The sequence below is a fragment of the Dipodomys merriami genome, unplaced genomic scaffold (genome assembly GCF_024711535.1).
Source record: "Dipodomys merriami isolate MVZ:Mamm:240054 unplaced genomic scaffold, mDipMer1.0.p SCAF_41, whole genome shotgun sequence".
Classification (NCBI taxonomy): Eukaryota; Metazoa; Chordata; class Mammalia; order Rodentia; family Heteromyidae; genus Dipodomys; species Dipodomys merriami.
In genome coordinates this window covers 11,656,436-11,681,022 of record NW_027205715.1, presented here as the reverse complement: position 1 = coordinate 11,681,022, position 24,587 = coordinate 11,656,436, and the positions used below count along the sequence as shown (strand labels likewise).

Sequence of the window (24,587 nt, the reverse complement as noted above, 5' to 3'; positions counted from 1 at the left end):
AGCTGAAGAGCTGAGGGACAGCGCCCAGGCCCAGAGTTCAAGCCCCACAACCGACCAAAAAAAAAAGTTCAAAGGTCAGGCAAATGATAACTGGCAAATACAAGTCAGAGAAAATGGATATACTGTACCACTCTTTTAACTCTTCTGTATGCTCAAGTTTAGGGTGCAGAAGACTTAGAAATAAGAAACGAAATACTATGCCCCCCAAATGTATACTAGATGGAAAATATAAACTGGAAAATGAAACAGTTTCAAATTGAAATCAGTTAAAAATATAGAAATCTTTCCATTCTATCAACAAAAAGTATTTTGGGAGCAAAAACTACCAAATATTTCCAGACTACAGAGATGGACAGAAAATCAAATCAAGAAAGGGAAGTTAAGCTGGGAACTGGTGGCTCACACCAGTAATTCTAGCTACTCAGGAGGCTGAAACCTGAAGCCAGCCTAGACAGACAAAACCAAGACTCTTATTTCCTCTAATTAACCAGTAAATAGCAGTACGTGGAGCTCTAATTAAAGTGGTAGAACCCAGTCTTGATGAAAAAGCCAAGCAAGAAACTGAGGCCTTGAGTTCAAGCTCTAGCACTGGTACACACTGGCTGGCATGTGCACGCACATGCACACACACACAAACACAAACACACCCAAAGTGAGGAGTTGTCTGATAATCTTCCAGTCACTTAGCTGCATGACTAAAATTGAGACTCATGATTTAGAATTCCCCAGAGTCTTTCTATTAAATCCTCCTAATTAAGTTGGTGTCTTGCTACCAAGTAATCTCCCCAGAACCATCTGCTTTAATAAAGTAAGACTTTGGAGAATTCTTTTGTTAAATGTTTTCTAAACCTCTGTAATAAGTTACTTCTATAATTAAAACTTTTAATGAACCAAGAAAAACAAAATAGACTTTGGAAGGAGCTATTCATCATAAAGAATTATTGTAAACATTTCTAATGGCTCATAAATTATAATTTGACAAAATCCACTCATCTTCCTTACAAGAAGACAAATCTGACAGATGATGCTAGAAGTATCAAAATAGTTCATAAAAGGACAAGAGCTAGCAGCTCATGCCTGTAATACTAGCTACTTAAGAGGTTGAGATAATGAGTATCAGGGTTCTAGGCCAGCCCTGCAAAAAGTTCATGAAACCTCATCTCAACAGAAAAAACTGAATGTGGTGGTAAAAATCTGTCTACCCAGCTATGGTGGGAAATATAAATGGACTACAATCCAGGGTGGCCAAGGCATAAAGCGGATCCTATTTCAAATATAACAAGAGCAAAAAAGATTGGAGGCATACCTCTACTTGCTAGCAAGTACAAATTTCTGAATTGAAACTCCAGTACTAAAAAACAAAAAACAAACAAAAAAACACAGACATCTGAAATACAGTTCAGAGATGGGTATAGTGGGGAGAGCTTAAGCCTATAGTCCTATAAATCTGATCTGGATCTGTCTTTCTAACCTTGAGCCCTTAGTTCACACCATCAAATGTCTCATCTGTAAAAGGGGGATGGATGGTAAAGGGCAAGAAGGACAAATGAATTCTGCCTCCTGTGATGGTATACTAACATGAAGTAAAACAGATGTTAACAAACTTCAAGCCAAAACCAGTGGCTCACACTTACAATCCTAGCTACTCAGGAAGATCTGAGAATCTCTGTTTTGTACCAATCCCAGGCGGACAAATCAGAGAGACTCTTAACTCCAATTGGCCAGCAAACAAAACAAAGCAAACAAAAACCAAAGAAGTGAAGGTGTGGCTCAAGTGGCAGAGCACCAGCTATGAACAGAAAAGCTGACTGGGCAAAAGCTCAGTCTGAGGTTAAGCCTCAATATCCAGGAAAAAAAAAGAAGAAGAAACTGGCACAGGGACCAGTACGTTAAGGGGCCCTGCCCATCCTAATGTCCTGTCACAATGCTGATTATCTCAAGCATAAATACGTAAGCCTGGAATCCCACCTCACTGCTGCACACTTGCTCCTGTCTCACCAAACAACAGTCTCAGTCATACTGTAAGAAAATACCATTTACTAGTAACTCCAGAACAGGTACCCTGTTCACTACCTTACTCCAATGCCTAGTACCCCATGAATGGAGAGCAGATACCAGCAGAATCCTTGATTCCTCCCCCGTTATCCTGCAGCCAATCAATCACCAAGCCCTGCCAGTTCTACCTCCTGAATAATCTTTAAGCTAATTATGCAACATAAAAATGATATATGATCCAAAACTGCTTCATTAAAATGAAAATAAAGCTTTATGACCCAGTGAATTTTAATAAATACTTCATGGGAGCCTGGCATTTAGCATTGTGAGGGAACAATGAAAAGAGGTCTGGAGAAGAGCAGTTTACCCACGTGTGCCACATGAATGGGTAAGAGCTGCTATATCTGTTCTGTGCAATCCATCTCTGGGAAAAAGACCATAAACTTAAATGGCATTTCTAAGGAAGAATGACAACAGAACCTTGGAGAATACACATTGGGACAAAAAAGTAACAAAGGACAACGAGTATTGGGAGACATCACTAAGATAAAGTATCAGGAAGGACTAAGTGGCAGACAAGTACCAATGCTGCAAAAACTAGAAAGAGAAACAGAGGAAGACACCCAACTTGGCAACAAGAAAGCTGTATGTTGAGATGGACAATTAGTAACAAAGTCTGCCCGGCACTGGTGGCTCCTGCTTGTAATCCTAGCTACTCAGGAGAATAAGATCTAGCTGAGAGCTGAGCATCACAGTTCAAAGCCAGTTAGGGAAGGAAAGTCTGTGAGACTCATCTCCAATTAACCACTAGAAAACCAAATGTGGCTGCACTCAGAAAACTGGAAGTGGTGCTGTGGCTTGAGCCAAAGAGCTGAGGGACAGCCCCCAGGCCCAGAGTTCAAGCCCCACAACCGACAAAAAAAAAAAAGAAAAAGAAAAAGAAAATCAAATGTGGTGCTGTGTTTCAAAGTGGTAGAGCACTAGTCTTATCTAGCCTTAACAAAAGAGCTCAGGGACAGTGCCCAGGACTCAGTTCAAGTACTGTGACCAACAAAAAAGAAAAGAAAAAAAGTTTTACATCAAGCTCAGTGGCTCATACCTATAATCCTTGCTACTCAGGAGGCTGAGATATGAGGATCAAGGTTCAAAGTCAGCCCAGGCAGGAAAATCTGTGAAACTCTTACCTCTAATTAACCACCAGAAAACTGGAAGTGGCGCTGTGGTTCAAGAGGTAGAGCACTGGCCTTGAGCTGAAGAGCTCAGGGACAGCACCCAGGCCCAGAGTTCAAACCCACAACAACACACACACACACACACACACACACACACACACACACACACACACACACACACACACACACACACACACACACACACACACACACACACACACACACACACACACACACGCACGCACACACACACAATGGGGGTGAAAACTTGACTTTAGGTAGATATTTCAATTCTAAAATACCTCTAAAAAAATAGAAAATGTTTTACTTTACTTTGCAAATCTTTCAAATGTACTCTCCAACTATCAAAGGGTATGTAAAATTTTAGAAGTCTGAATTGATTTGCTCCTTCTAACTAGAAAACAATATTTCTAGATACATAGAGGGCCTGTCCACACAGAATAATCTTACTTGCTGTACGTTGGGGCAGAATTTACAACTAAGTAAGTTTCAGGGTTTTTTTTTTTTGGGGGGGGGGTCTGGTCGTGGGACCTGAACTCTAGGCCTGGGCGCTGTCCCTCAGCTCTTCAGCTCAAGGCTAGCGCTCTACCACTTGAGCCACAGTGCCCCTTCTGGCTTTTTTCTTTTTGCTTATGTGGTGCTGAGGAATCGAACCCAGGGCCTCATGCCTGCAAGGCAAGCGCTCTACCACTGAGCCACCTTCCCAGCCCCAACTAAGTAAGTTTCTTTCTGTGACCTTCATTTTATTTCTGTCAACCAAACTTAAGAGTTGGGCCATGCAAGAAGTCCAACTTGTTAAAGCAAAAGGTGCCATTTATATGACTGCTGTACTTGATTAGCTACTTGCTTTAACAGACAAATACCAAGAGACACAAAAAAAGAGGATTAAAGAAGCTACACCTATTGAACTGGAAACAACCTTTTCTTCCCTCATATAAGAATGAGGAAAGCTTTCCACACGGATGTGTAGCTCTCACCTGGCCCAACGGTCACCTCCGTGGAATGTTTGTTGATAACCTTAATCTTATCACTGAAGCCATTTTTCTCTACAATCTTCACAGCAGCATCAGCCATAGGCTTGAAAACCTGGAAAGCAGAGCCAAAACCAGAAAGAAAAAAAACAAGAGCAGCAGTAAGCTGGAAAATATCCTACCAAAGGGTAAGGGAGAATAACAGAGGGACTAAAGTTGATACATATATACTATATAAACAAATATACTTTGAGGGAAACAAATTACCCATGTCAGCCAGGTACCAGTGGCTCACACCTGTCATTCTAGCTACTTAGAAGGCTGAGATCTGAGGATCACAGTTCAAAGCCAGCCTGGGCAGGAAAGTCTGTGAGACTCTTATCTCCAATAAACCACTCGGAAAACCAGAAGTGGCGCTGTGGCTCAAGGAGTGGAGTGCTAGCCTTGAGCTGAATTGCATCCAGGACCAGAGTTCAAGTCCCACAACCAACAAAAAAGAAAAACAAAAACAAAAACAAAAAACCTCCATGTCTAACTAATACACGCTAATTGGAAAAAGAAAACCACAAAGTTAGCAAAATATTTCTAGATTCTGGTCCTAAGATTTATAACTTATCTGCTTTATTCTACAAATGTTTGTCATGAAAATAAGCCCAGGAGAATGAGATTCAGATTTAAGGTACAGGCAGAGTGTGAAATTTCCACTACATGCTAGCTCCTACTACTGAACGGGGCTGAGGGAATCCTGCAGTACCAAGCAAGAGCAGTAGATGTCACTCTTATACTGTGTGATGCCAAAGAACAAGAAGAGGTCTTGCCACACAAATTTAGGGAAACATGCTCTACTTGCCAGAGAGAGACTATTACCAGGTACGGTGTTGAGTATGAATAAGTAAGCTTCTTGCTCAGAACCGTCCCAGACCCCATTGCTGGCAGAAACTATCTGAATTTCCTTATGGTACTTGGAACCCTCTACAACATAAGCCATTTTATCTCCCTTCAACATTCCTCACTTCCTTCCAGACCTCACAACCAATGCTCAGCCATCTAGACCTCTGAGCGTTTCACAGGCAAGTCCAAGCTTTCCCTGTGCTAGCCCCACTTGTCCAACCAGCTAGCCCCACTTGTCCAATTAAACCCAGCTTCCCAGAACAGAACAAATCCTCCCCTTGCCGGAAGTCTTTCCGGAGTCTTTCACAGCTCCCTAGATACCAGTCCCTCCAACTCTTACATCCAACATCCCAGTCTAGACCTCATAGTACCAACGACTTCAGTGCATAACATACAACTCTCATGATGACTACACAGATTACAAATTAAAAAATGATAAATATGGCTGGTCACAATGACAAGATTGTCATTTTTTTCTACATCTTTTTCTGTATTTTCCACAGTTTCAACTGTGGACATTTAAAAAATATTATCAAAGGGGAAATACTATATTCTTTTATAAAGAATATATGTGTGCATATATGTATATAAACATATATGTGTTTGTGTGTGTGTGTATATATATATATATATACACGTATATAGATATACATATATATACACACACATGTGGGGGGGTGAATGTATACTTATGGCTGGGGGCCAGTGGCTCATGTCTATAATCCTGGCTACTCAGGAGGCCGAGATCTGAGAATCAAAGTTCAAAGCCAGTGTTGGTAGGAAAGCCTCTGAAATTCTTATCGCCAATTAACCACCAAAAGAGCAGGAGAGCTTGGTTCAAGTGACAGAGCATTAGCCTTGAGCAAAAGAAGCTCAGGTACAGGCCCAGGCCCTAATTTCAAGCCCCAGGATTGGTACCGTAACCAAAAAAAACAGAATCTGAGGCTGAAATCTGAGGATCCAGGTTCAAAACCAGCCTGAGCAGAAAAATCCATGAAACTCTGACTTCCAATTAATCACCAACAACTGCAAGTGAAAACTGTGATTCAAGTGATAGAATGCTGGTCTTAAGTACAAAATGCTAAGGGAAAGTACCCAAGCCCTGAGTTCAAGCCCCAGTATCAGCGCACAAAAAAAGAACTCCAACTCAAAGTGCCAAAAGTTAAACCCCATGACATGCAGGTCCCACATAATCTGGTGGCAACCAATATGGATTTTTCTACCATAAAATTCTTTGCCAAGACTCAGGGTAACACTGTTCCCAAATAAACTATAGGATTTCCTCATCTTCCTACACTATGAGAATGTGGATCACAGTGTAAGAATGACAAGGTAGGCAAGTATATTACACTACACTTTGTATAAAAAAATAAAATGAGGGCTGGGAAGGTGGCTCAGTGGTAGAGCGCTTGCCTTGCATGCCTGAGGCCCTGGGTTCGATTCCCCAGCACCACATAAGCAAAAAAGAAAAAAGCTGGAAGTGGCGCTGTGGCTCAAGTGGTAGAGCGCTAGCCTTGAGCTGAAGAGCTGAGGGACAGCGCCCAGACCCAGAGTTCAGGCCCCATGACCGGACCCAAAAAATAAATAAATAAATAAATAAAATGAACATTTCTATCTTGGTGAAGCCATTGTTATTTGGGGATTTTATTTCCAATGCAATAATCACCTGAATCCATTTTGTTGTTTGGTGGGATTGGTGTTTAAACACTGGCCTAGCAAGTACTATCCCACTTGAATCGAGCTTCTAGCCCCTGAGTCTAATTTTGTATAGGAGGCCGGATGCCAGTACTTAAATATATACTCTCAATCCCCCAAAAATATTAACAGTGGTTAACTCTGGGTTAACATAATATGTTTTAAATTTTTTGGGGGGCAGGGGGAGAATGGGAAGGGGAAACAAAGGAGGAGGCTACAATGCTTGATAAGAAATGTACTCATTATCTTGCCCATGTAATTGTAACCCCTCTGTCCAGTATTTTCACAATAAAAAAAATATATGTTTTAGCCGGGCGCTGGTGGCTCACGCCTGTAATCCTAGCTACTCAGGAGGCTGAGATCTGAGGATCTCGGTTCAAAGCCAGCCTGGGCAGGAGAGACCGTGAGACTCCTATCTCCAATAAACCACCAGAAAACCGGAAGTGGCGCGGTAGCTCAAGTGGTAGAGCGCTTGCCTTGAGCTGAAGAGCTGAGGGACAGCATCCAGGCCCAGAGTTCAAGCCCCACGGCCGACCAAAAAAAAAAAAAAAAAAAAATATATATATATATATATATATATATATATATATATATATATATGTTTTAAATTTTACACTTACCAATTCCCTACAGCAATATATATTATCTGTGTTACCAGAAATATTATCTACTTAATGTTTTTCCACTCACATCTGGTGATTAACTCTTGAGCCACACCTCTAGTTCTATTATACATCTATATAATGTTAATAACAAGCTAGGCTTCAGTGGCTTACATTCATAATCCTAGCTGTATCAGAAGGCTGATGATACCTGAAGGATCAAAGTTCAAAGTCAGTTCATTCAAAAAAGGCTGTGAGAGGCTGGGAAGGTGGATGGGAAGTGGTAGAGTGCTTGCCTTGCATGCATGAGGCCTTGGGTTCAATTCCTCAGCACCACATAAGCAGAAAAAAAAAAAAAAAACAGCCAGAAGTGGTGCTGTGGCTCAAGCACTCGCCTTGAGCTGAAGAGCTGAGGGACAGTGCCCAGGCCAACTTCAGGCCCCACAATCGACCAGAAAAAAGGTTGTGAGACTCCATCTCCAATTAAAAATCAAAATGCTGGCTCACTTCTATAAACCTAGCTACTCAGGAAGCCGAGACCTGAGGATCACAGTTCAAAGCCAGCCTGGGCAGGAAAGTCCCAGAGACTCTTATCTCCAATTAACCACCAGAAAACAGGAAGTGGCAATGTGGCTCAAGTGGTAGAATGCTTGCCTTGAGCTGAAGAGCTCAGGGACAGCGCCCAGGCCTACAATTCATGCCCCACGACTGACATACATATAAACATACATATATACATACATACATACATACATAAAATGGCAAATTTGTAAACATAACAAAATAGCTAGGTCTTTAGGCCACATCCCTGAAAAATTAAATCAAAATCTCTGGGGAAGCCAAGCACTGGTGGCTCATGACTGTAATCCTAGCTACTTAGGAGGCTGAGATTTGGGGATCGTGGTTTGAAGCCAACCTGGGCAGAAAAGTCCACCAGAAAGTCTGTGAGACTTTTTTTTTTTGGGTCCAGTCGTGGGCCTGAACTCTGGGCCTGGGCGCTGTCCCTCAGCTCTTCAGCTCAAGGCTAGCGCTCTACCACTTGAGCCACAGTGCCACTTCCGGCTTTTTTCTTTTTGCTTATGTGGTGCTGAGGAATCAAACCCAGGGCCTCAGGCATGCAAGGCAAGCGCTCTACCACTGAGCCACCTTCCCAGCCCCAGTCTGTGAGACTTTTATCTCTAATAAACACTCAGAAAAAGCTAGAAGTGGTGCTGTGGCTCAAGTAGTAGAGCACTAGCTTTGAGCAAAAAAAAGCAGCTCAGGGACTATGCCCAGGCTCTGTGTTCAAGCCCTGGGAGGGACACACACACACACACACACACACACACACACACACACACACACACACACACACACACACACACACACACACACACACACACACACACACACACACACACACACACACACACACACACACACACACACACACACACACACACACACCCCCCCTTGGGAGTTGGTGGGATAGACTACACTTGAGTTTTCACACACACACACACACACACACACACACCCTTGGGAGTTGGTGGGATAGACTACACTTGAGTTTTCACACACACACACACACACACACACACACACACAGCCTTTGGGAGTTGGTGGGATAGACTACACTTGAGTTTTCACTCTCTCTCACACACACACACACACACACCCTTTGGGAGTTGGTGGGATAGACTACACTTGAGTTTACACACACACACACACACACACACACACACACAGCCTTTGGGAGTTGGTGGGATAGACTACACTTGAGTTTACACACACACACACACACACACACACACACACACACACACACACACACACACACACACACACACACACACACACACACACACACACACACAGCCTTTGGGAGTTGGTGGGATAGACTACACTTGAGTTTTAAAGCCATATCAGTGAGTCTGATGTCCAGTCAAGACCAAAAGCCAGCCAAGCGCCAGTGGCTCACACCTGTAATCCTAGCTATTAAAGAGGCTGGGATATGATTCACGGTTCAAAGCCAGCCCCAAAGCCAGCCTGGGCAGAAAAGTCCATGAGACTCTTATCTCCAGTAAACCACCAGAAAACCAGAAGTGGTGCTGTGGCTCAAGTGGTAGAGCACTAGCCTTGAGCTGAAGAGCTGAGGGACAGAACCCATACCCAGAGTTTAAGCCCCACGACTGGCAAAAACAAAAACAAAAACAAAAAACTGAGGATACAGACCAGAACAGTGTGTCTTACCTCAATAGCATAGCAGAAGTCTGCACCTGCTGTTACAGCCATCATTGACAAGAGTCCTGTGCCAGTGCCAATGTCAAGAACCAAGGCCTTCTCTCCTCTGTCCTTCACCCTGCTCACAGCAGCACGAATACCCTGGTAATATTTTATATTCTAAGAGAGAAGAAGAAATAGCTGTCACTTCACATCTGTTACTAAAAATAAGTGAAAAAGTACTGTATGCAGTTGGTGAGTCTGAGTTGGCAGCATCAATATAAGCCAGAATCCTCTGGCCTTCTTGGTCTCTAAAGGAATAGCACAGCTCAGATGAGCTAGGCAGAGCTTAGAAGACTTTAGGAGTGCTGGCTTAGCTTCCTGCCCTGATTAAGCAATTGTCTCTTCAATATTCACTCGAAAAATAATGGCTTAGCAGTAGAACACCTCTACCTAGCAAATGGGAAGCCTGAAGTACAAACCCCAGTAGTACCATTAAGACAAACAAAGAATCCTAACAAAAGAATATCTTTTTTTTCTTGTCTAAGTACTAGGACTTGAACTCAGGGCCTGGGCATTCTCCCTTAGCTTTTTTTGCTCATGAGTGGTAGTCTACAACCTGAGAACTGCTCCATTTCCAGCTTTTTCCTGGATAATTGGAGTTAAGAGTCTCATGGACTTCTGTGCCCCAGCTGACTTCAAAATGTAATCCTCAGATTTCAGCCTCCTGAGTAGTTACGATTATAAGTATAAACCTGTGATGTCCAGCAATTTGTCAATCATCTTAATAAAGCTGAGGAGGAGAAATAAAGCCAGAGTTAGGACTCAGCCTCCTGATTGATTTAATGTCCTAACCACTACATTACATTGCTTTTTGTATCATTTTTTTATTTTGTTTTTGTCAGTCATGGGGCTTGAACTCAAGATCTAGGCACTGTCCCTGAGCAATTTTTACTTGAAGCTAGTACTCTACCACTTTGAGCCACATCTCCACTACCAGTTTTTGATTGGTTAATTGGAGATAAGAGTTTCACACACTTACCTGCCCAGGTTGGCTTCAAACAGATCCTCAGATAGCTAGGATTACAGGCGTGAGCGACTGGCCATCCGCTGTTTTTTGAACCTTTTAATCCAAGATTTCAAACACCACATCAAGAAAATGTTTTCCTACAAGTGCTCCAGTGGCTCACACCTTTAATCCTAGCTACTTAGGAGGCTGAGATCTAAGGAACATGTTCAAAGCCAGCTCGGGAAGGAAAAGTCTTATCTCCAGTTAACCAACAAAAAGCTACAAGTGGAGTTATGGCTCAAGTGACAGAATGCTGGCCTTAAGCAAAAAAACAAAAACAAAAACATCCAAAGAACAGTGCCCAGGCTCTGAGTTCAAACCCTAGGAAAAGAGTACGTGTATGTGTATGTGTGTGTACATGCACGTGCGTGCGCGCGCGCGCACACACACACACACACACACACACACACACACACACACACACACACACACACACACACACACACACACACACACACACACACACACACACACACACAAAATAATGGTTTCCTTTTATACTTACCCTGTCTTTGTCATGCAACATATCTGCATAAGATGACCTAAAAAAGAGGAAAGTCAAAAACCTTTGATAATTATCAACAAAAAGAAACATCCTTATATATAAACTAATTTCTCAATTAGATAGAATACATGGTTGATTTTAAGTTATTTTAATAACCAGGCTGGTGGCAAACACTTGTAATCCTAGCACTCAGTGTCTGAGGCAAGAGAATCATGAGTTTAAAGGTAGCCTGTACTAAATAGCAAAATCCAAACAAAGCTGGGCACTGGTGGCTCATAATTATAATCCTAGCTATTCAGGAGGCTGAGATCTGAGGAACAAAATTCAAAGTAGCCTACACAGAAACATCTGTGAGATTCTTAGCTCCTATTAACCACTGTAGCTCATGTGGTAGAGCGCTAGCCTTGAGCTGAGGAGCTGAGAGACAGCACCCAGCCCAGAGTTCAAGCCCCACGACTGACAAAAAGAAAAAAAAAAAGGAAAAAAATATGTAGTTTAGGGACTGGGAATATGGCTTCGTGGTAGAGTGCTTGCCTAGCATGCACAAAGCCCTGGGTTCGATTCCTCAGTACCACATAAACAGAAAAAGCCCAAAGTGGCACTGTGGCTCCAGTAGTAGAGTGCTAGCCTTGAGCAAAAAAAGCAGCTCAGGGACAGTGCCCAGGCCCTAAGCTCAAGCCCCAGAACTGGCAAAAAAAAAAAAAAAGCCTTCTAAGGAGAAAAAGAAAACACTTTGTTTTTTCACACACGAGAATTTAACTACATAATTAAATTTCATAAACTCCCTGTTACTGAACCCTGGGTCCTTCTTCCTCCACTAAATAGAGCCTCTAACACTCTGGTAAGGCTGCTGCTATTTGACATATGGCACTTCAGACAAGCAGGACTTTGATCAACTCCTACACACACACTACCTGGCTAACCAAAGCTGCTAGTGACCACATCTCCCCTGATTATCTACATCTGTATTCTGAAATGCCTGCTCTAAGACTAAGTGCCCCATCCAGCTGTGTAGCCAATCCTTGTTACCTGGCAATCTCCTGGTGGTAATCATAGTGCTCATCTTCCTCCAGCCATTCCACAGATCCTGTGGTTGGATTGGCTCGCCCACAGAAGACCTTCATGGTGCCAACCAGCTTCCTGGTGTTGGGATAGAGAAGCAGCCCTCCAAGTTCACTTCTTAGGGACAAATTTGATAGTCAGAAATCTATTCAATCATGCGCCCAACCATCAAGGGGGTGGGGAGAGGTGGAAGAAAAGAGGAAAAAGAATCAAGAAATTAACAAAAACATTGAAACACTTCAAAGTATTTGTTAATCAGTATTTTAATATTTCCAGGAAGAGACCCCTTAATTATATACTCAGCATATAAAGAGCTACAATAAAGGAGCTGGGAATGTGGCTTAGTGGTAGAGTGCTTCCTAGCATGCACAAAGCCCTGGATTCCATTCCTCAGTACCACACAAACAGAAAAGGCTAGAAGTGGTGCTGTGGCTCAAGTAGTACAGTGCTAGCCTTGAGCAAAAAGAAGCTCAGGGATAGTGTCTAGGCTCTGAGTTCAATCCCCAGGATTAAAAAAATGTCATACTAAGCCAAAAAAAAATTTGAAATGTGTGGAAGTATGGCTCAACTAACAGTACCCACCTAGCAAGCTCAAGGGCCTAAATTCAAACCAGAGTACGACCAAGAAAACAAAAAGGTAAACCAGGTGCCACTGGCTCACGCCTATAATCCTAGCTACTCAGGAGGCTAAGATCTGAGGATTTCAGTTCAAAGCCAGCCTAGGATGAAAGTCTGTGTGTGACTCTTATCTCCAATAAATCACTCAGAAAATGGAAAGTGGCGCTGTGGCTCAAGTGGTAGAGCACTAGCCTTGAGCTGAAGAGCTGAGGGATAGCGCCCAGGCCCAGAGTTCAAGCCCCATGACGGACAAAAAAAAAAAAAAAGGAAAATAACAAAATGCCTGTTCCACACCTACCCATCATCTTCTTAAAAACTAGCAGCTGAAGAGCTGAGGGACAGCACTCAGGCCCAGAGTTCAAGGCCCACGACCGGCAAAAAATACATATATATTTTATACAAAATCAATATACATTTAACTAAAGATTTCACAAAATAGGGCTGGTGGTGAGGTTAAAGTAATAGTGTACCTGCCAAGCAACCATGAGGCTCTAAGTTCAAATATGAATACCTCTTTTTTTTTTAAAGGTTAACAAAATAACATGTATTCTGTCTCTGGAGAAAGCCCTCCAATATGTTGTTCTATCCCATTTATTTGCTTTTTTAATTAATTTTTTTCTGTATAGTTTCTAATTTGTTGGGCCTGAAGTTGTTCTTTTCCATTTAAAAAAATAATTTTTTCTCTTTTTATTTTTGTTTATGTGATGAGGAATCAAATCCAGGGCCTCACACTCTACCACTAAGCCACATCTCCAGTCCTATTTGCTTTGCATGTGTGTGTATGTGTGTGTTTATGATCCACCAAGTTGATTTCATAGCTCACAAACTGTTATAACCTGCGATTTGAGAAGACTGTTATTATGGTACTAATAAAATCTTATGAGTTTCTTGTTAGATGTAACTCTACCAGTGGCAAAGAACTTGTAGTTTTAAAAAGTTGTAGTTTTGGGGCTGGGAAGGTGGCTCAGTGGTAGAGCACTTGCCTTGCATGCATGAGGCCCTGGGTTTGATTCCTCAGCACCACATAAGAAAAAAGAAAAAAGCCGGAAGTGGTGCTATGGCTCAAGTGGTAGAGCGCTAGCCTTGAGCTGAAAAGCTGAGGGACAGCACCCAGGCCCAGAGTTCAGGCCCCATGACCGGACCCCCCCCCCCAAAAAAAAAAAGTTGTTTTGCTGGGCACTGGTGCCTCATACCTGTAATCCTAGCTACTCAGGAGGCTGAGATTTGAGAATTGCAGTTCAAAGCCAGCCTGGGCAGGAAAGTTTGTGAGACTCTTATCTCCAATTAACAACCAGAAAACCAAAGTGGCTCAAGTGGTAGAGGGTTCGCCTTGAGCTGAAGAGCTGAGGGGCAGAGCCCAAGCCCAGAATTCAATCCCCACAACCAACAATAAATAAATAAAGTCTATATTATATGTGTATTTACATATATAATTATACATGACACAATATTTCTGTGTATTTTTTGAAGACAGAAAACCCATAACTATCAGAATCTGTAATGTGCTTTGGAAAATTGTGTCTACCAAATGTTATGTCAGAAATTATATATGGCTTGAATATTCAGGATAGACTTAAAAGATGGGTAGTATTGGGAGGGGCTTTTATTGTATCAGAAAGGTCTAGACAATCATATACACTAAATAAATTAGTTTGGCTAAAATGAAAATGAACAAGTGAAAACAAACACATCAATAAGATCCTCATGGGGAAGGATCCAGAAGCCCTTATCCTATGGTTCACGTGGAATCAATTTTAAAACCATTTAAGAGATAAAACTGTAAAGAACTTTAGTCAATGGAATTCCTTTCTTTGTGATGTTGTTGTGGCTCAACCTAGGATTACAATGTTTCGGTGGCTCAGTGGTAGAGCACTTGCCTTGCATGCATGAGGCCCTGGGTTCAATTCCTCAGCACCACATAAGCAAAAAGAAAAAAGCCAGAAATGGTGTTGTGGCTCAAGTGGTAGAGTGCTAGCCTTGAGCTGAAGAGCTGAGGGACAGCACCCAGGCCCAGAGTTCAGGCCCCATGACCCGACCCAAAAAAATAGAGATAGGCTAAGGGTGAGGTTCAAAGATAGAGCACTTGCCTAACCTGTAGGAGACCAATACCCAATTTTAGAGGAAGAGATTATACAGAAATCTAAATAATTACTTTTGGGGGGACATGATGCTGGGAAGTCAAGCCAAGGTCTCACACATGCAAACTCTACCTCTGTGCTACATCTTATCTTTACATAATGAAGATGGACCCATGTTTTTTGGTTTCCAACCCTATGAAGGAACAAACTGGTTCTAGTTTAAAACTATATCCTGGGGCTGGGAAGGTGGCTCAGTGGTAGAGCACTTGCCTTGCATGCTCGAGGCCCTGGGTTCAATTCCTCAGCACCACATAAGAAAAAAGCCGGAAGTGGCGCTGTGGCTCAAGTGGTAGAGTGCTAGCCTTGAGCTGAAGAGCTGAGGGACAGCACCCAGGCCCAGAGTTCAGGCCCCACGACTGGACCAAATAAAATAAAATAAAATAAAATAAAACTATATCCTTTATCAGTAACTTTCCTCAGGTATTGCTGTAATTTGTTCTCTCTCAGAAGTCCATACTTCAGATTCAAGAGAGCTCTAAGATCTTCCTAATCTTCAAGAGTTGAGAAAGCACATGGTCATTTCAAGGAATGAATGGAAATCACCTTCCCAAATCTTTATCATAAGAAGCATAATCATGGGCTGGGAAGGTGGCTCAGTGGTAGAGCGCTTGCCTTGCATGCCTGAGGCCCTGGGTTCGATTCCCCAGCACCACATAAGCAAAAAGAAAAAAAGCTGGAAGTGGCGCTGTGGCTCAAGTGGTAGCGCGCTAGCCTTGAGCTGAAGAGCTGAGGGTCAGCGCCCAGGCCCAGAGTTCAGGCCCCACGACTGGACAAAAAAAAAAAAAGAAGCATAATCATAAACAACCTAAACATAATCATTGTAGTTCTAGTACTGGAGATCAAGTACCTCCCTGATGCAAGGCAAACTCAATACTACAGAGCTACATCCCCAGTTCGCATAGAGAATAACGGAAAGAACATAGGTCATGGATGGATAGGTTAGGCTAAAGTTGTGTAAGAGTAGTTTCTAATATGTGGATATTTATCCAACTTTTCAATGACAGGGCCCTAAAGTAGAAGTAGAAGATGCAAGAGGAAAACATGACAAAAGTCCACTCGGAATTTTGAATAAAAGTGCAAAGAACAGAGGAACTGATGGCCTTCTGGAAGTGACACCAGGCTTTCGCCTTCGGAAAGGATTTTGCCCTGAGTGCACGTCTATACCGTGAGATACGTCTACCTCGGGTGCATCCCTGTACAAAACTACTCCAGGTGAGCTCACAGAATGCTTTCCACTCGTACTTTCTACTAATCCTCGGAATCGTGACTTAATAAAGGCCAGCCACCAGCATCCCAGCACCTAAAAGCACAGGGCCAGTTTCGTGTGCGAAGGCTGAAGCAGTGTGAGGTCTGGCTCCAGAGAGGCGCCGGGCACGAGTACCGTCAATGACCCAGGCCCGGCGCTGGGCTCGGCCGCAGACCCTGCGAAGGCTTTCAGCAGGCCAGACTGCAGGGGCGGGCGGGCCTGCAACCTCGCTCTCCCGTCGGCCACGGGGCTCCCACGCTTTCCATGCGGACTCAAGAGAATGTCCGGCAGAGACGCGTGTCCTGGCGTCCAAGCACAGCCACACCAGACGCCTCTGCCAGAACCCTAGAGGTAAGGGAAGGACGATGGCTGTCCCGGGGACTCCAACCACACGACCCCCACCTTCTCAGAACACCCAGCACCTCACCGGCCTCTCTCTGACCAACCCGCTCACCTCCGCCGCCATCTTGCCGCGGCCAGCATGTGGGGGCGGGGCATCCCGACATCAAAGCAGAACGCCCCGGGGGCGGAGCCAGGAGCGGAAGTAGAGGGCTTCCCTAGTTCACCCCGCGTTTTCCCACAGTCCTCCGCGACAGGGGGTATGGAGGCCGGAAGGACGGCGGTGCTCCGAGTGAAGCGGAAGCGCAGCGCCGAGCCTGCCGAGGCTCTAGTGCTAGCTTGTAAACGCCTCCGAGGCGCCGAGGATGGGTCGGCCGCTCAGAAGACTCCCGAGTGTCTGGAGAGCGCGGCGGAGAACAATGTCTTCCAGCTGGTGGCCACCGTGCGCTCCCAGGTACCGGGCGGCGATGGAGTCTGTGGGGAGGGGATCTTAGGGTACTGCTGGAATTCCACGGGATGCCCTGACCCCCTCACACCCTTGCTGATGCCGTTCCCCGCTCCTGCCCGTCCCCCCCCCCCCAGGAGGAGCCACTTCAGCCCCTCGTGCGGGCTGCCCTTCGCCCTTCCCGGGACAGCCAGCAGCGCATCCGCCGCGATCTCCGCGCCTCAGCTCGGGAGGTCCGCAAAGAAGGCCGCTACCGGGTGGTCTCCAGCCGCCGGGCCTCCGGGACCTCTGGCAATCCTGAAAGCCAGTGCGCGCCAGAAGCTGCCGAGGATGCAGGCTTCGAGCTGTTGGACCTGATCCACGAGGAGAAAGACCCAGAAGGTGTTGTCACGGATTCCTGCACAGTAAGCACCCAGAAGTGGGCCCTGGGAGTCTGGACTATTGTACCAGGAGTCTGCGACCGAAAATAGAGATGGTTGTGATCTGTTTGGAGTGATGGCCTCATTTTACCGATTTGATTTACTTTTGACATGTGTATACGAGCGCCAGACGTTGTTCTTAGCTTCTGTTGAACAGTAATGAGGAATTGAGGGAGATGAGAAAAACATAAAAATTAAAATCAGTGTAAGGTGGCAATACAGGTTGTGGGGGGGGTGCGAAACACTAAACAAGTGGACCCTATTTTTAGTAAAGTCGAACTTAAATGAAAAAGACATGTGAGTGAAGATTTAAAGAAGCTGAGTAGCAAGCAGAGGCATTGGGGATATCTTGGAGAGAGGCTTTATGGGCAGAGGTCTTGCAAGAACACAGGTTGTTTAGTTTATACCAGGTCAGTATGCCTGGAGTCCAGCGAGATAACATAGTAGTAAGGAATTGGAAGGGATGCTTTCTAGACCCTGTAATGTTTGTAAGAAAATTGCTTTTCACTCTTAATGAAATGCAGGATCAGTGGAGCAAAGTAGACAGGGAAATTGATCAAAGGGAGAATAGAGACTAGATATCCCCGATTTCTTCAGTAACTGAGCCCATAGTCCATGGGACCAAGAAAATTGAAATAAATACAGAGAACTATAGCAGGACTGCCTTCATCCAACTCTTGGAACATGTTTTGAGTCATTCATCTATCATCTGTATTTTTACAGATAGCTGACCCAGATGTGATTCTCTGCAATTCTGTAGAGTTAATACGTGAGCGGTTGGTTGTATCTGAAGATGGACCAGAAGTTGGGCATCAAGAACAGAAACATGAAGACTATGTGTATGACATTTACTACTTAGATATGGCCACTCCAGGATGGATTGAGAACATTCTTTCTGTGCAGCCCTATAGCCAAGAGTGGGAGCTGGTAAGGGGTTCCATAAGGAGCCAGTGTGTGACAGCCTCTCTATCTCTTGTCAGGGTACTTGTGCCTCTCAACATTCTAGTCCTGATAACATTGTTCTTAGGTTTTGTTACTTAAAAGGAAAAATTTGGGGCAAGTGGCCAAGGTGGTAGAGGGCCTGCCTAGCAAGCACAAGTTCTTGAATTCAAGCTGCCAAATATATGTGTATGGAATGTGGACTTGTGTGTGAGTGTGTATGTATGTATTTTTTTTCTTTTCTTTTCCTCAAATACTTTTACAAACCTAATTTAGTGCAGAGAATTTAAGGAAAAACCATCAATATTTATAGATTTTTTTTTCTTTGCTAGTCTTGGGGCTTGAACTTAGGAACTGGATACTATCCCTGAGCTTCTTTCACTCAAAGCTACCACTTGAGACACACCACTATTTCTGACTCTGTTTATGTGGTACTGAGAAATCAAACCCAGGGCTTTATGCATGCTAGGCAAGCACTTTACCAGTAAGCCACATTCCCAACTACCCCCACCCCTTTTTTTTTGGTCAGTCATGGGGCTTGAACTAGGGCTTGGATGCTGTCCTAGAGCTTTCGCTCAAGGCTTGCACTCTACCACTTCGAGTCACAGAGCCACTTCTGGTTTTCCAATGGTTAATTGGAGGTAAGATTGTCATGGAGTTTCCTGCCCAGGCTGACCTTGAACTATGATCCTCAGATCTCAGCCTCCTGAATAGCTAGATTACAGCTGAGCCGCCAGTGCCTGGCTGTTTATAATTTATGTTAATAAGAAATCTTTTACAATGTTTACAAGATCTTTATGGCTATCCATTCTTGGGTAGAATATGTGTAGAGGCATTTAATAAAGTAATCTAGATACTTTTAATAAAAATGACAGCAAAAGGGCTGGGAATATGCTTGCCTAGCATGTATGAAGCCCTAGGTTCAATTCCTCAGTACCATATAAATGGAAAAAACCAGAAGTGGCACTGTGGCTCAAGTAGTAGAGTACTAGCCTTGAGCAAAAGAAGCTCAAGGACAGTGCCCAGGCCCAGAGTTCAAGCCCCAGAACTGGCAAAAAAATAAAAAAGCAAAATAATTTTTAATTTTAAAAGAGGAAAGAGCCTTAGGTGGTTAAAGATAACATCCTAACACCACTATTCTTAAGTTCTAACATCATTAATGAGAAAATTAGAGATAGTATCTGTTACACTAATAATGTAAGACAAGCACTTTATCCTCTCACCTGCACTACTACCAGTTTCACAGTCATACACCTGTTTGGACCAATGCATGGCCCTCAATTCCTGCCTTCCCATAGCTGGTACTTTTAAATTTTGTTCCTGGTCTTTGGCATTAACCACATTCCATACAGTCCCTCTCCCCCATGACTGCCATTCAGGAATTTGAAGATGGTTGCATTACCTACTCAGAGCTGTTGCTCCTCTACCCTGCTGATGGAGTTGGAATGTGGTGTTCTGAAATTGGATTCTGGGTGAAACAGGGCTCTTTGCCCACTCATAGCCTAAGATCACTACAGCCTCTTTTGCAGCAGTCAAATTAACCCCCTAGTCTACCTTTATCACCTGGCACCTTTCTCTGAGTCTTCCCACACTGATATCCTAATAGTTCCCACAAACTTCATAACCTTAGAAGTTTTCATTAGACTCATCTTTGCTTTGAGATATGCAGGTGAATGATGAACAACCAGCAGAGGACATTTATGAAGATGAAGATGATGAGAACAGTGAAAATAATTGGCGCAATGAGTACCCAGAGGAGGAGAGCAGCGATGGAGATGAAGATTCCAGAGGTTGGTGGCAGCCCAGATAGGGCAGGGACTAAGTATCCAAGACTAAGGTCTAAGAGTAATTGATAGTTTTGTTGTAAATGACTTTCCTTCTCTGACACTGAACAGTGTTTTCAGAGAAATTGCTAATGTGAGGTCAGTCAGGTGTAATATCAGGCAGGCCTGTGCTCAGATCCTTATTTCATTGCTTATCTGTGGTTTCAGGCAAGTTACTTTACTTTCCTGAGCTTTATTTATTGTCCTTTTTCCTATTCTTTTTTTTGGGGGGGGGGAGTTGGGGGCTCAGTCGTGGGGCCTGAACTCTGGGCCTGGGCACTAACCCTCAGCTCTTCAGCTCAAGGCTAGCGCTCTACCACTGGAGCCACAGCGCCACTTCCGGCTTTTTTCTTTTTGCTTATGTGGTGCTGAGGAATCGAACCCAGGGCCTCATGCGTGCAAGGCAAGCGCTCTACCACTGAGCCACCTTCCCAGCCCCTCCTTTTTCCTATTCTTTTCAAGAAAATATTAAGCCAGGTATGAGTGGCTTATACCTGTGATCTTACCTTCTCAGAAGGTTGAGATCTGAGAATCAGTTTGAAGCCTGCCTTGGTAAAGTAGTCTTTGGAATTCTTATTTTCAATTAACTGACAAAAAAAAAAAGCTGATCTGGAAGTGTGGCTTAAGTGGTAGAGTGCAAGCCATGAGCCAGAAATAAGTATTAAGCTAGGCTTAGGCCTGTAATCCCACCACTTGGGACATCGAGGAGGACTGGGATTTTGTTGTCAGCCTGGACTATACAGCAAAACCCTGTCTCAAAAAAAAAGTTTTCCATTAGCAGTAGGCTCAGGGTTGTTGAGTTAGTTAGCACTAAAAACTGTTGTGTTGGGGCTGGGAAGGTGGCTCAGTGGTAGAGCGCTTGCCTTGCATGCCTGAGGCCCTGGGTTCAATTCCTCAGCACCACAGAAGCAAAAAGAAAAAAGCCAGAAGTGGTGCTGTGGCTCAAGTGGTAGAGTGCTAGCCTTGAGCTGAAGAGCTGAGGGACAGCGCCCAGGCCCAGAGTTCAGGCCCCACCACCAGACCCAAAAAACAAAACAAAACAAAAACTGTTGTGTTTTTCATCTATTGTTTTAAAAATATCCAATATTGACATATACCTGGGGGAATAGGAAGGAAACCTGTCCTGGCAACCCAGTTCCTTTGACAATTACGTCTTTCTAAGTGCAGCCAACAGAAACCAATATACTGCCTGGTAAAGGAACAATTAAACAGTGACATAACAACAAAATCCTATACTGGGGCTGGGAAGGTGGCTCAGTGGTAGAGTGCTTACCTAGCATGTATAAAACACTGAGTTCAATCCCCAGCAATACAAAGAAATTTTTTCAGATTTTGCTGAGCCTGGTGATATACATCTATCATCCCAGTATTTGAGATGCTAAGGCAAGAGGATCCAGATTTTAGACCACCTCAGATACAAAGAGAAACTGTGTCAAATCAACCGGGTAAAGGAAATACTCCAGTGTTAAGGGACCTGAATTAGTGAGAATATAGTTGCTGCTTTTTGGGGGAGGGGGGAGGGGAGGAGAGGGGGTCTGTAGTAGTACTTGAACTCAGGGCTTGGCCTAGGCAGTCCCTGAGCTCTTGTGTTCAAGGCTAACGCTCTACCACTTTGAGCTACAGCTCCACTTCTAGTTTTTTGAGTTGTTAATTGGAGATAAGAGTCTTATGGGGTCTTTTCTGCCCAGGCTGGCTTTGAACTGAGATCCCAGATCTCAGCCTCCTGAGTAGCTAGGATTACAGGCATGAACCTGATTTTTAAAATATTTTTTAATTGTTATTATGAAAGTGATATACAGGGGGTTACAGTTACGGAAGTCAGATACCAGCAGTTGTACAGCAGTTAAATTAACCCCCCTAACTCTACCTTGGCACCTTTCCCTGAGTCTTTCCACACTGATATGCTAATAGTTCCCACAAGCTGAATAACCTTAGAAGTTTTCTTTTCTTTTCTTTTCTTTTTCTGGTCAGTCGTGGGGCTTGAACTCTGGGCTTGAGCGCTATCCCTCAGCTCTTCAGCTCAAGGTGACGCTCTACCGCTTGAGCTACAGTGCCACTTCCAGTTTTTTAGAGGTTTATTGGGGATAAGAGTCTGATGGACTTTCCTGCCCAGGCTGGCTTTGAACCGCGATTCTCAGATTTCAGCCTCTTGGGTAGTTAGTATTACAGGCGTGAGCCACTGGCGCCCAGCACCTTAGAAGTTTTCTGTTTGGATGTCACCCCTTTCTTCACTCTCTCCAAATATGATTGCTTTTTTTTTTTTTTTTTTTTAAAGGGTATTCTGTATTCTAAATTGAGCATGTGTTCTAGAAAGAGGAACAGCAATAACAACAAAATGCCTTTTTAGAATGGAAGAGGCTCTTGTAACAGCCTGCATCATACAATAAGTCTATTCCTGATTTCTTCCATCTAGGCTCTGGCTCTGATGACTCCAACAGCCTCAGTGAGGAGGAAAGAGACTTCAACGTGCGACAGGTGTGGAGCAAGTACCCTTTGGATGTACAGAAGGCGTTTGACTATGACAACCCCCAGGACCTGGATTCAGATTGACTTGTAATATCCATGTAGTTCTTCCATAGACTCTTGAGGGATTGGACCAATGTCAAGGCCTGGTGACATCCTTTTGGATTTCTAACTGAACATATGGAGGGAAAAAGCATACCCAGTAACAGGGAAAACTTAACCTAAGAGAATGAGTTTTTTCCTCTCACAGTAGAACTCGTTGGCTTCAATCAGAGGTGATCCTACAATGGGAGAAAAATGCTATAAAAATGAAAGTTTCTTTCACTTCCTGGTGTAGGCTTCTTTTTCCCTAGTACAAGTGTGTGCTGAAGGCCAAAGGAGAAGCAGTAAGGTTCTTCTGCCTCTAGTGAAAGCCCATTCACTCTGATGAAGGGGCTGGAAAAGAACTATGTACAGTACAGCCTAGGTAACAGCAGCTGTTAGGGGAAAAAGTAGACTCTGTCAGAACCATGAGGTTTTAGTAAACAGTCATCTCTGCTTCCCTTCTTGGGATTCTGACAATGATAAACAGATTATTGTCATCTTTTGGCAGTGGTGCCAAGGAACAATATGTATTAATGTGATACTCAGTTTAATAAACACTTTTGGGGGGGGCTTGAACTCAGCATGTGGGTGCTGTCCTTGAGCTTTTGCTCAAGGCTAGCGCTCTACCATTTGAGCCACAGTGCCATTTCCAGCTTTGAGCAATTGATTAAAACCAGCTGGGGCTGGTTTCAAACTATGATCCTCAGATCTCAGCCTCCTAAGTATCTAGGATCACAGGCATGAGCCATCAGTGCCCAGCTAATATATAGAAGAAAGCAATTCCTTTAAAACCTTTTTTTTTTTTTTTTGGGGGGGGGGGAGGTCCGGTCGTGGGGTCTGAACTCAGCCTGGGCGATGTCCCTCAGCTCTTCAGCTCAAGGCTAGTGCTCTACCACTTGAGCCACAGTGCCACTTCCGGCTTTTTTCTTTTTGCTTATGTGGTGCTGAGAAATCGAACCCAGGGCCTCATGCATGCAAGGCAAGCGCTCTACCACTGAGCTACCTTCCCAGCCCCCCCTTTAAACCTTTTAAATGCCTTAGTTGTCATATATCTATCTTTCTATACACATATATAATACACATATATATATGTATATATACAGTCCCCACACATACCCACAAAGAAAACAAGCTGGTGAGACAAGTTTCAAACTTAATCTTACTAAGGATTTGTGTATATGTGTGTGTGTGTGTGTGCCAATACTGGGGTTTGAACTCGTGCTTGCAGGTAAGTGCTCTACCACTGAGCCATGCTCCAGCTTGGCCAGTGAGTTTGTTTCTGACTCCATTACATGGGAAAGTGCATTACTCAGAAAAATGCCTTTGTGAGGTTTTTTGTTTGGTTGGGTTTTTTTGTTTTTGTGGTACTGGGTTTTGAACATAGGGCCTTGTGCTTGCTAAGCAGGCTGTACCTTTGAAATCATGTCAGACTTCCAGCCCTTTTTGTGCTGGCTAATTTTGAAAGGTTGTCACTTTCTACCTGAAAGCACATTGGATCATAATCACCTATTTTAGGTGTCCTCTTGTTGCCAGGATGAAAGGCACATGGCAACCATGTCCAGTTTCCCTCCATTGAGGTCAAGTCCTGTGGACTTTTTTGCCCAGTCAGGCCTTGAAATCTCTTCTTCCCAGTCTCAGCCTACCACATAGTTTATACTTTTTAAAAAGTATATCACTATATTGAGCTGTGTGTTGAGAAGGGGTTTTGAGAGCTCCCCAGGCTAGCCCCCAACTACCACCCCCCCATGCCTAGCCCCTCCAGAAGCTAGGATCAAAGGTGTGAGCCACCAGTGTCCAACTCCTACATTCTGTTTTTGTTTTTGTTTTTGTTTGGGGGGGGGGGGGTTGATCGTCAATCTTGAACTGTCTTGAACTCTGGACCTGTGTG

The 24,587-nt window shown here is 43.9% G+C and overlaps 2 protein-coding genes across 4 annotated transcripts in view; one reads left to right on the top strand and one right to left on the bottom strand.

Annotated features, from left to right (window-relative positions):
* Positions 1-16,724, bottom strand: part of LOC138807037 (protein arginine N-methyltransferase 7) — a 36,520-nt gene extending 19,796 nt beyond the window's left edge. Inside the window, exons 1-6 of one of the 3 annotated variants that reach the window (XM_069992610.1) lie at positions 16,642-16,681; positions 16,242-16,532; positions 12,153-12,330; positions 11,124-11,160; positions 9,580-9,729; positions 4,166-4,274 (exon numbers count right to left, since the gene is read on the bottom strand). In XM_069992610.1, coding sequence (XP_069848711.1) covers positions 4,166-4,274; positions 9,580-9,729; positions 11,124-11,160; positions 12,153-12,247 — 391 coding nt within the window. In that variant the 5' untranslated portion in view covers positions 12,248-12,330; positions 16,242-16,532; positions 16,642-16,681. Of the gene's footprint in view, positions 1-4,165; positions 4,275-9,579; positions 9,730-11,123; positions 11,161-12,152; positions 12,331-16,241; positions 16,533-16,614 lie in introns of all 3 variants that reach the window. The other 2 variants (XM_069992608.1, XM_069992609.1) reach the window with 2 other exon arrangements.
* A 62-nt stretch (positions 16,725-16,786) lies between these two features.
* On the top strand, positions 16,787-22,939 carry LOC138807036 (probable RNA polymerase II nuclear localization protein SLC7A6OS). The gene is made up of 5 exons (XM_069992607.1): positions 16,787-16,980; positions 17,109-17,375; positions 18,114-18,317; positions 19,999-20,119; positions 22,566-22,939. The coding sequence occupies exons 1-5, from the start codon at positions 16,789-16,791 to the stop codon at positions 22,700-22,702; spliced, it is 921 nt and encodes a 306-aa protein (XP_069848708.1). The 5' UTR covers positions 16,787-16,788; the 3' UTR covers positions 22,703-22,939.
* The last annotated feature ends 1,648 nt before the right edge of the window (positions 22,940-24,587 follow it).

Coding starts and splice junctions, on each gene's coding strand:
- LOC138807036 (XM_069992607.1), top strand. CDS start 16,789: ATGGAGGCCGGAAGGACGGCGGTGCTCCGAGTGAAGCGGAAGCGCAGC. Junction 18,318..19,998: donor ATAGCCAAGAGTGGGAGCTG/GTAAGGGGTTCC, acceptor TGAGATATGCAG/GTGAATGATGAACAACCAGC. Junction 20,120..22,565: donor TGGAGATGAAGATTCCAGAG/GTTGGTGGCAGC, acceptor TCTTCCATCTAG/GCTCTGGCTCTGATGACTCC.